The following is a 10,334-nucleotide window of genomic DNA, read 5'->3' as shown; positions in this document are numbered from 1 at the left end:
CGCGTCCGCGGAGTCGCCCCCCAGCCGGGCCCGGAATATGTGTGTGTGACCTGGAGGGTGTGACCTGGAGAGTGTGACAGCCGCGGTCGCACAGGCTCTCCTGTGCCCACCGCGTCGCCCGTGGGGGCGGCGTCCGTGCGGACCCCGTGTGAGGTGCGGAGGACCGTGCACGCGGGCAGCGCCGGGCCGCGGCCGAGCCCGCCTAGTTCGATCCGTGCGACGCAGGGAGTCCGCCTCCGGCCGCGCTAGGGGCTCGCCCTTTCCTCGGTCCCGTGCTGCGGGTATCTCGCGGCGGGCAGGGTTACCTGTCAAGCGACACCACGGGATCGCGAGCCCCAGCTTAGTCCGGAGCAGGACAGCTCCACGCACGGAGGCGGCCGCGCGGGCTTCCCCCGCGCCCCCCCCCCCCCCCCCCCCCGGGAACACGGCGCCGGGAGGCTGGCGCATGCTCCTAGGCGGCCCGGCGGCGCGCGCGCTCGGGGGCGCGCACGTCCGGCTCTGCCGTTGGCCGACTTCCGGCGGGAGCGAAGCTGGGTTTCCGCGGGATCCGGCCGGCTGGTGAGGGCGGTGGGGCCCGTGCGGTGGGGCGGGAAGAGGGGTCGGGTCGGCGCGGGGTGCGTGACGGTGCCGGGCTGGGCGTGGGGGCCCGGCCGCCGGTCGGCGCCGAGGTGGGGAGCGCGGCGAGGACTCCCCTTTGGAACCTGTGCCCTGGAGGGCCCCGCGCCGGCGCTGCCCGGGGTCGCATTCATTCCCCCGCGGCGGTGACACCAGTTCCCGCAGCCGGGCCTTCGGCAGCTGCTGCGTTTCAGGTGTCTGGAGCCGCCCTCTGCACGCCGCTGCGTCGGATGGGCGCTCTCTGCCTCCCGTCCTTTTTCTTTTCTCGGACGCCTGTCGTTCATCTCTGAACTGTAGGGCCCGCGCCGGCTGCGCCCGCCCCACCTCTTACCTACTCCCCAGCCTCCCTCCCGGGGCCCGCAGAGCCTTCACGTGCTTGTTGAGCTTTAAACAGTCAAGATTAGGACATTGGCTGGTTTGGGGCCCAGGGTGGGGTTCTTTCCTGCTGCCTGGAGAAACTGAGTTAGGGAGGTTTATTTTATTTTTAAAAACTGCCTATTTGATATTTATCTTTCCCGACGTGGGGCTCGAACTCACAGCCCTGAGAACAAGAGTTGTACCTGCACTCTTCCGACTGAGCCAGCCGGGCGCCCCTGAATTGGGGAGTTTTAAAATAACCTTATAGTTCGGACTCTGGACTTTCTTAGTCCTCTGTTCAGGCTTTCGTGGGGGACCCTGGCAGATGGGCATCGTCAGTGAGGAAGAACTCAGCGCTGTACAAGGCAACTTACTGTATTCTTGAACCTATTTTATGAGAGTAAGGTTTTTTTGGCTAGAAAGATGCTACGGATTTTCATACATTGCTTAACTCCTGGTCCAAATGCTACATAGACTAAACACCAAATGGGAAGTTCATGCCCTCTCTCGTTTGCTCTTTTCTTCCGGAAACATTCATTGAGTATGCCGTTGGCAGATCCTGCCAAGTACTAGGGGTACCAGTTGGAAAAGTCCTTTTTCTCAGAAAGCCCGTAGATGGGAAAGAGATAGACAAGAGAGTGACAAAAGTGATAAATACTGTAAAAGAGCTTTGCAAACAGGTGCTATAAGAACATAAAAGATACCCTCTAGCTTGAGTTTGTGTTGCCTTTAAACTGTGAATAACTGGAATTGAAGCCAAGAGTCAGGAAGTGACATAGCAGGGAGAATAGTGGAACTAACTTGTTTTCAGCACAAAATTTCTGTTAATGTAGCTTAATCTTTTTAAACAATCATGCTTTGCTTTTGGATTGTTTCTGGGTTTTCTTTCTTTCTTTCTTTTTTTTTTTTTTAAGATTTTATTTATTTACTTGACAGATCACAAGCAGGCAAAGAGGCAGGCAGAGAGAAAGAGGGGGAAGCAGGCTCCCCACCAAGCAGAGGGCCCAATGCGGGGCTCCATCCCAGGACATTGAGATCATGACCTGAGACGAAGGCAGAGGCTTAACTCATTGAGCCACACAGGCATCCTAGATTGTTTCTGTTACTGGAACTACCTGTTTACGAAAACAGCAGTAGCAAACATTATTGATCTAATAAATTGCTGTCTAATGACATAGATACTGTTTTTATTTCATTAAAAAAAATTTTTTTTTACAAGACTTTATTTATTTATTTGAGAGAGAGGGATCGAGCCCGAGAGAACAAGTCCGGGAGGGGCAGACCTGCTGAGCAGGGAGCCTGAGGCAGGGCTCAGTCCCGTCATGACCCGAGCCAAAGGCAGCTGCTTCACGGACTGAGCCACCCAGGTGCCCCTATTTTGTTTTATAGCCGAAGAAGCTGAGATTGAGTTTAGATAATTTATGTGGGGCCATAAAGCTGGGGAGAGGCTGGCTTGGGAAACAGATGGAGTTTGACTCCACGGTTTGCTGTCAGCATTGTGCTTTTCTACCTCCCAGACGGTAACCCTTGTAACTACCATTTACTAGTCATGTACTGTTTAATTCTCACAGCTCTGAGATAAGCACAGTTACTGTCCCTTACAGTGGACGAAACGCAAGATCAGAGAGGTTACATCAGCCAAGATAGTGTGCTAAGTGGGAGTGGAGCTAGGGTTTAGCTCCACGCTCTAACCACAGTCACTCACTTCCCACTTGTGCAGTTGGTGTAAATACTGTGTCCCTGACTGAGGGTGAATAAGCAGAAAGGTACTGGAAGAAATGCTGGTATCAGCGATTAATCTGAGGGTGATGAGAACTTGCTTTTCGCCTTTCAGAATGGAACAGGAGTGGCTCTTGTACAATGTTGCCCTGTAAGAAGAGAAGGACTACGGTGACAGAGTCCCCACAGCACCAGGGCAGCCAGGAGGGAGAGGACCCCGACCTGGAGTCGGTTGTTAAATCATCGTCTGACCAGGTGACAGACTGGGGCTCGGCGTCCCCCTCCGGGGGTCTGAGCCACGGCAGAGCCGCCAGCCTCGAGGTGGCGTCCGTGCAGGTCGTTGGAAGTCCGCTTGCTGGGCAGGACTCGTGTTTGAGCTCTCGGGGGCTCACCCAGGACACCGATGCACCAGTTCTAGAAGCTGTTGATGCAGCCATCTGTCAGGGACTTCCGCTGCCTTCCTTGGAGACTTCCCAGCCACTTCATGTACACGTCGGTAGAGGAAAAGTCCAGGCAGCTGGCTCAAGGAGAGGGAAGAAGATTACGCTCAGGCCTGGGCTCGTTCCCCAAGAAGACAGAGGTGATCACCCTCCTCCAAAGGAGCCTTTCTCAGGAGAGCCGAGTGAAGAAGTCAAGGAAGAGGGAGGTAGGATACGAACGGCTGTGTTTCCCTTGACACAGCGCTTTGCCCCCATCCTCCCTGCGGTTCCTCTACGAGGCAGTGTTTCCGACGGGGTGTACTGTGTCAGCGGGACTGCGGGGCTCATAAGGGTCGACAGTCAGCTTTATGAACAGATGGAGGCTTTCTTTTCTACTCCCTCCCGTTCCTGAGATCCTCTTCCGTATCCTTTTCTTTCTCTTACTCTCAGCGGTCTGGAGAGGTGAACCATGTATGGCCTTTTGTGATTGGTGGGCATCCGTGAAGTCGGGCTCGTGGGGGAGGGACAGCGGCATAAGGGGACAGACTACTGCCTGGGACATCGGATGGGGCTCTGCAAAGATGACACAATCCTTAGGACTTGAGGGGTGAGTTGTGGTTTGACAGTTGTTGGCATGGGGTATCGTAGGCCGAGAGCAGGACGTGCAGAGTTCAGGGCCCAGGGGGATGGCGACGTGGTGCGTTGGAAGAAGTGAGAGATGACTTCAGAGCGGTTGATTATGTTTCGATCATGAAGGGCTTTGTTTTTCCTGCTCAAGCGCTTGAACTTTTCCTGTAGGCGATAGCCAATTCATAAATGAAAGAAGCAGAAGGCGTAGTTCTCACCTCAGAAAGCTTGTGATCTAGTCGGGAAGACAGGACATAAACACGTAATCCGCGTGGAGCCGCTGGAGGCGAGCAGACGACCCAGAGCCTTGCCTTCTCGCCGAGACCTTCCGAAAGCACGCACCGCCCTGTTGGCAGTGAGGCGGGAGGAAGCGCCGTCTCTCTCCGTAGGGATAGGAGACTCGTACCGTCTCAGTCATGCGTCCTCGGGATGGCGGCACAGGCGTCGGAGGGGCTGAAAATGGGTCGGGCGTTAGGTGTGCAGAATGTGAGGTGTGCTTTGGGGCCACCAAGGAAAGACCCCGAACTCCGAGACGGGAGTGGGCAAGAGCAGGGAGGAGAAACGCCCAGAGCGTTCGTCGCGCTTCTTCAAGGAAAGGGATGTGGAGGAAGTGGACCAGCTTAGGCTGAGAAGGATGACAGGAGGGGGACCTGGAGAGAGGATAGGAGAAGTCGGGAAGGAGCAGAGCTCTGAGAACGAGGCATATCCTGTGACGGTTAGTGACGAAGGAGAGAGAATGGGGCCCGGCAGGGTTGGATGTGGTTGAGAGTGGGCGCGGGAGAGCTCCTGGGATCAGATGATGGAGTTGGGGGGGGGTTCCGGAGGGGGGGGCACTTACTGGCTGACCTGCAGCAGGAGAGTGGGGGCAGCCAGGGAGGCTGTGAGTCCCCGAAATGGCGTCTCCACGCTTGGCTGTGTCTGGAGGGGAAGTGGGCGAACCTGGAGAGGACGCAGGATTCTGGTGCCAGTAGGGAAGGAATGGGTAATTCACTAGGGTTCAAAGTCACGCAGCTGCTGAAGAGTGGAATCTAGAGATGTTTTCAGTGGTTTGTTCACAGATGTCCAAGTGCAGCTGACCTCGAGGCGGGAGCGGCTGGGGGTTATCTGTCACGCCGCCCCTCTTCCTTAAGCTCCGTCCTTGGAAGTGGATTCTACCATCATGCACGTTAATGAGCTGTAACACCAGTGAAGGAAGGACTTTAGCAGTGTCTATCCAGAATCCTTTTTCCCCCCAGTACCTTTTTTTTTTCTTTTTTGCGGAATAGAAATATAACATACAAAACAGAAAGGAAGAACGAAGATTGGGAATTCATATATATGCATTTTGAATAATGAAAAGTTTAAAGAAAAAAAGAAAAACCTTATTTTTATTTTCTTTACAATCTTACTCTGTACAGTAATTACCACTGAAATTTAGCATTGGGGCGCTTGGCTGGGTCGGTCATTGGAGCGAGCGACTCTTGGTCTCTGGGTTGTAAGTTTGAGTTCCATGTTGGGTGTAGAGATTACTTAAAACTAAAATCTTAAAAAAAGTGTGTATTTGTTTTGTTGTTTTGCTTTAAGTAGCACCTAGTATTATAATTATGTAAAAAAACCAAAAACGTCTGGGTTATTTTGAAGTGTAGCCGCTCCCCTTTGTCCGTGGTTTCCGTTACCTGAGTCAGCCACGGTCTGGAAGCCGATGATGCTCCCGACTTCACAGCCTTGTAAGGTCAGCGGCTGCCTAATGCCGCGCCATCAGTCTCGGGCCCTCCCCTCCCTTCATCTCCTCACATAGGCATCGCATCGTCTCACAGCATCACAAGAAGAGTGAGTACAGGGTAGTAAGGTATTTTGAGAGACAGAGAGCACATGTGTATAACTTTCGTTAGAGTACATTGTTATAATTGTTCTGTTACTAGTGATTGCTCATCTCACTGCCAAATTTATGAATTAAATCGTCACAGGTAGATACAGGAGAAAACACGTTGTGTGTAGGGTTCAGTGGCTAGGGTTCAGCAACTGTGGGACATTTCAGGTATCACAGGGGCTTTTGGAACCTGTGTCCTGGGGAACCAACAGGGGGCCACTGTGTCAGCATGTTGCTACAGTGTGAACACTGTGAGATCATGTTTCCAAGCTGCAGGTGCTAGTAATTAAGCCTCGCCTGTGTTGGTGTGTATTCTAACAGAATTTTAGCCCCTACCCCTCTGTTTTTTTTTTTTTTTTTTGAATTTTAATTGTGTGTGTGTGTGTGTTTTTTTTTTAACCATTTACATACCCTGCTTTCTCCTTAACTTTTTTTTTGCCTTCTAAAGTGATTAACTCAGGCAGATTTCAGCTTCTAATTAGTTGACTTGTACAGTTCTCAGCTAATTGTTTTTTTTTTTTTAAAGATTTTATTTATTTATTTGACAGAGAGAGAGAGATCACAAGCAGGCGGTGAATCAGGCAGAGAGAGAGAGAGAGAGAAGCAGGCTCCCGCCAAGCAAAGAGCCCGATGCGGGGCTCGATCCCAGGACACTGAGATCATGACCTGAGCCGAAGGCAGCGGCTTAATCCACTGAGCCACCCAGGCGCCCCTCAGCTAATTGTTTTCATGCTATCAATCCGCACAGTTGTTAGACCAGCAGTAAACAAGTTACAGATGTGCTTTGTGGAGTTTCCCTTCCCCTGCTCTGTCTTACCCTTCTCAGCTTCCCTTTCGAGGGGCTCTGAGCATCTAGCACACGGAGAGAGGAAAGGAGGAGTGGGGTTCCTGTGGGGTTCTCTGAGACCCGTGTTGGTGTAGAGATTACTAAAATCAATAAAACTTGAAAAGAAAAGGAACTTTTTCTCTATGGCTGGTAAACCGTAGGGACAGCGTTACAGTTTTTCCAAGTACGTTTTAGGTAGTAGACGTATCGATGGAAACTACCAAAGTGAACTTCTGGCATGTTTATTTAATAAGTCTCTTATGTTGGTTCGGTTTTGAAAATGTTGACATTAATTGTGCAGCTTGTTCGAGACCGTTGATGAAAGGAGGGCACGGGGCTGTTTGTTGAAGTTCTCTTTTCTGAGAAATTTGGCTGAGAGCAACTTTGGATTTGGTGGGTTTGGGATCTGACTCCTTGTCTGGTCCCCATGAAAGGCAAAGCCGTGGGACGTTTTTAAAATTGCAGAGTGCTGGGGCGCCTGGGTGGCTCAGTGGGTTAAGCCTCTGCCTCCGGCTCAGGTCATGATCTCAGGGTCCTGGGATCGAGCCCCGCATCGGGCTCTCTGTTCAGCGGGGAGCCTGCTTCTCCCTCTCTTTCTGCCTACTTGTGATCTCTCTCTCTCTGTCATATGGGTAAATAAAATCTTAAAAAAAAAAAAAAAATTGCAGAGTGCTCCTGGGCTCCGGAAGGGAAGCTGGAGGTTGAGAGTGTGAGCAAATCAGGACTGACTCATGGCTTCTTTAGGATTAAACCTTTTTTTCTTTGTTGGGGGAGAGGATGGCCCTGTTTATTTAGTTTTAAAAGATTCTATTTATTCATTTGACAGAAAGAGCACAAGCAGGGGGAGAAGCAGGCAGAGGGAGAAGCAGGCTCCCCGGCAAGCAAGGAACCCGATGAGGGGCTCAATCCAGGACCTTGGGGTCATGACCTGAGCCGAAGGGAGACCCTTAACTAACTGAGCCACCCAGGCCTCCCAGGGATGGTCCAGTTTAAAACCATGTTTCCAAAACGAAAGAAGCCAACAACCACGTTTAACACGGGTTGAAAGTCCCAGTGTCGAGGAGCAGCAGGTGACAGCATGAGGACGGCTCTGCGTAGGGCATTGGTCTCTGCTCTGAACACGTGTAGACTGTACTACACAGACATGGAAACAATTCGGAGATACCGGCAGGGCACCGTGAAAATTTGCGCGCGCTCTCCCTCGGCTTCATCCCCCCGGTCCTGGTCTCAGGAGCCAGCAGTCCCTGTTCAGCACACCTGTTCTGCCTGGGTTTTCCTCCCCGTGAAGCTTGGTTCTCACGTTGACTTTTGCTACAGAATGAATGTTCCCTTGCTTTTTAAACGCCCTGTCTTGCCCGGCAGAAGGATAGCACTCGTTGAGAGTTGAGATGAAGAGGGGACAGTTGTCTCATGGACCGTGGAACCGTACGCTGATAGTTCTACGGCAGTTTGTACTCTAATGCTCTGTAGAATCTACTGAGTCAGAAAGTTCAGGACATTTACCATGGGTATCGCTCACGGTGGGCGGAACGTGGTATTAATGGTTGTCCGTATAAAATGCCCCTTTGTCAACAGGAGTGTAATAGCCCCTCCCCCCACCAATGATGGTTCTGATTTCTGCATAGGAAAAAAGTGCATAACTCAAAGCATATTAGCGGTAGAAAGACCTTGGGGTGCCTGGCTGGCTTAGTCGGTAGAGTGTGTGGCTCCTAATCTCAGGGTCATGAGTTCAAGCACCTTGCTGGGCGTGGAGCCTACTTAAAAATTAAGAGGGGAAGGGGCGCCTGGGTGGCTCAGTGGGTTAAGCTGCTGCCTTTGGCTCAGGTCATGGTCCCAGGGTTCTGGGATGGAGCCCCGCATCGGGCTCTCTGCTCGGCCAGGAGCCTGCTTCCTTCTCTCTCTCTCTGCCTGCTTGTGATCTCTCTCTGTCAAATAAATAAATAAAATCTTTAAAAAAAAAAAAAATTAAGAGGGGGAAAAAAAAAGTAGTAGACCGTAGCCATTACGTGGTTCAATACCTGACGTTATAGGTGAGTGCCTTGGAGCTGAGCTTTGATTCCTTATGACCGTGTACGAGAGAGAAGAATGCCTTTACGCTGTATGCATCGTTAGTGGAGTTACCCAGCGATAAACAACGTGGTATCTGGTGTGATTGATAATGGGCAAAGTGTGGAGCAATACTTGTGATTCTTCCAGGACAACCTCAGTTGCATTCTGGAGGGGCGATGACTTCGCCGCCCTCGGGCAGCCGCTCTGCAAAGCCGGGAGCCCAGCCTGGGACGTCCCCTCCGCCAGGTGTCTGTGGCTGTCCTCAGGAAAAGCCCCTCGGGACTCTGGCTCCGCAAGTCCAGGATGAGACAGAGGACGGTGGACTCTTCATTCCGATGGGTAGGCTTTTTTCTTCTCTTTTTTTGTAATTGAAAAAAAACCCACCTTCTTTATTGAAGGATGATATGAAGTATGAATATGCAGAAAACTGCACGTGTCCTAAGATACCCTAGTTCCCTGAGTTTTCGGAGACGGAGTCTACCTGTGCAGCCAGGAACCAGATCAAGAAACAGAGCATTACCTGTACCCCTAAGTCATCCATTTCGGGTGTTACTGGCACCTCCCCCGTGGAGGACCGTTTCTCCAACTTCTGGCAGCCCAGTTTGGTTCACTGCTTTGTACTTTGTATGAGTGGAGTCCTGTGTTTGTATGTCCTGTGACATACATGTGTTTTTCCACTCATCTGCTTGTGTCTCTGAAATCGGCCCACACAGTTGCGTGTATCTGTAGATTCTTGGTTTTCACTGCTGTCTCGTATTCTGTTGTGTGAGTAGCCTAGGTTTTCTGTGTCTATTCAACTTTATTTTTTTTTTTAAGATTTCATTTAATTTTTAGAGAGAGAGCTTGAGAGAGAGCAATCATGAAGGGGGGTGGGGGAGTAGAGGGAGAAGCAGACTCCCCGCTGAGCAGGGAGACCAATGTGGGGCTCCATCCCGGGAACCCAGGATCATGACCTGAGCCCAAGGCACATGTTCAACTGACTGAGCCACCCAGGAGCCCCTCATTTTTTAAAAAATAGATTTTATTTATTTATGAGAGAAAGAGAGAGCACGAGCAGCGGGTCAGAGTCAGAGGCTCCCTGATGAGCAGGGAGCCTGATGCAGGGCTGGAAACTAGGACACTGGGACCATGACTTGAGTTGAAGGCAGGTGCTTAACTGACTGAGCCAGCCAGCTGCTCCGTGATTTCTTTCTCTTACTGCAAATACTAGTGTTGATCATGTGCATTTCATCTGAACTTGGGGAAAGGCGCTCCAGATTTGTCTGGGGGTTTTGTTTTGTTTTGTTTTGAGAAGTGGTGAGGAGGAGGGACAGAGAGAGAGAGAATCTTAAGCAGACTTCCTGTGAGTGTGGAGCTGGACACAGGGCTCAATTTCATGACCCTGAGCTCACAGCCTGAGCTAGAATCAAGAGTCAGATGCTTGACTGAGCCAGCCAGGCTCTCCTGTTTACGCACGAGAGGGTTGTGGACTTTTTGTAGATATATATATATATATATTTTTTTTTTTTCCCCCAAGATTTTATTTATTTATTTGACAGAGAGAGATCACAAGTAGGCAGAGAGGCAGGCAGAGAGAGAGGAGGAAGCAGGCTTCCCGCTGAGCAGAGAGCCCGAGCCAGGGCTCGATCCCAGGACCCACGAATCGAGCTGAAGGCAGAGGCCCCAACCCCTGAGCCACCAGGCGCCCCTAGATATATATTTTTTAAAAAGATTTTTAATTATTTATTTGACAGCGTGAGTAGGCAGGAGAGGAAGAAGCAGACTCCTGCTGAGCAGGGAGCCTGATGCAGGGACTCCATCCCAGGATCCTGGGATCATGACCTGAGCCAAAGGCAGACACCTTACTGAGCCACCCAGGAGCCCCGTATTTTTA

At 51.3% G+C, this 10,334-nt stretch overlaps 1 protein-coding gene across 7 annotated transcripts in view; it reads left to right on the top strand.

Annotated features, from left to right (window-relative positions):
- Window positions 1-121: 121 nt before the first annotated feature.
- Window positions 122-10,334, top strand: part of GON4L (gon-4 like) — a 65,833-nt gene continuing 55,620 nt past the window's right edge. For 5 of the 7 annotated variants that reach the window (XM_044266519.1, XM_044266518.1, XM_044266517.1 and 2 more), the window contains exons 1-3: window positions 122-153; window positions 2,807-3,337; window positions 8,609-8,800. In XM_044266519.1, coding sequence (XP_044122454.1) covers window positions 2,833-3,337; window positions 8,609-8,800 — 697 coding nt within the window. In that variant the 5' untranslated portion in view covers window positions 122-153; window positions 2,807-2,832. Of the gene's footprint in view, window positions 154-514; window positions 559-2,806; window positions 3,338-8,608; window positions 8,801-10,334 lie in introns of those variants that run through there. The other 2 variants (XM_044266521.1, XM_044266520.1) reach the window with 2 other exon arrangements.

The sequence above is a fragment of the Neovison vison genome, chromosome 10 (assembly GCF_020171115.1).
Source record: "Neovison vison isolate M4711 chromosome 10, ASM_NN_V1, whole genome shotgun sequence".
Classification (NCBI taxonomy): Eukaryota; Metazoa; Chordata; class Mammalia; order Carnivora; family Mustelidae; genus Neogale; species Neogale vison.
The sequence above is the reverse complement of the archived record's forward strand: the minus strand, read 5'-3'. Positions and strand labels throughout refer to the sequence as shown.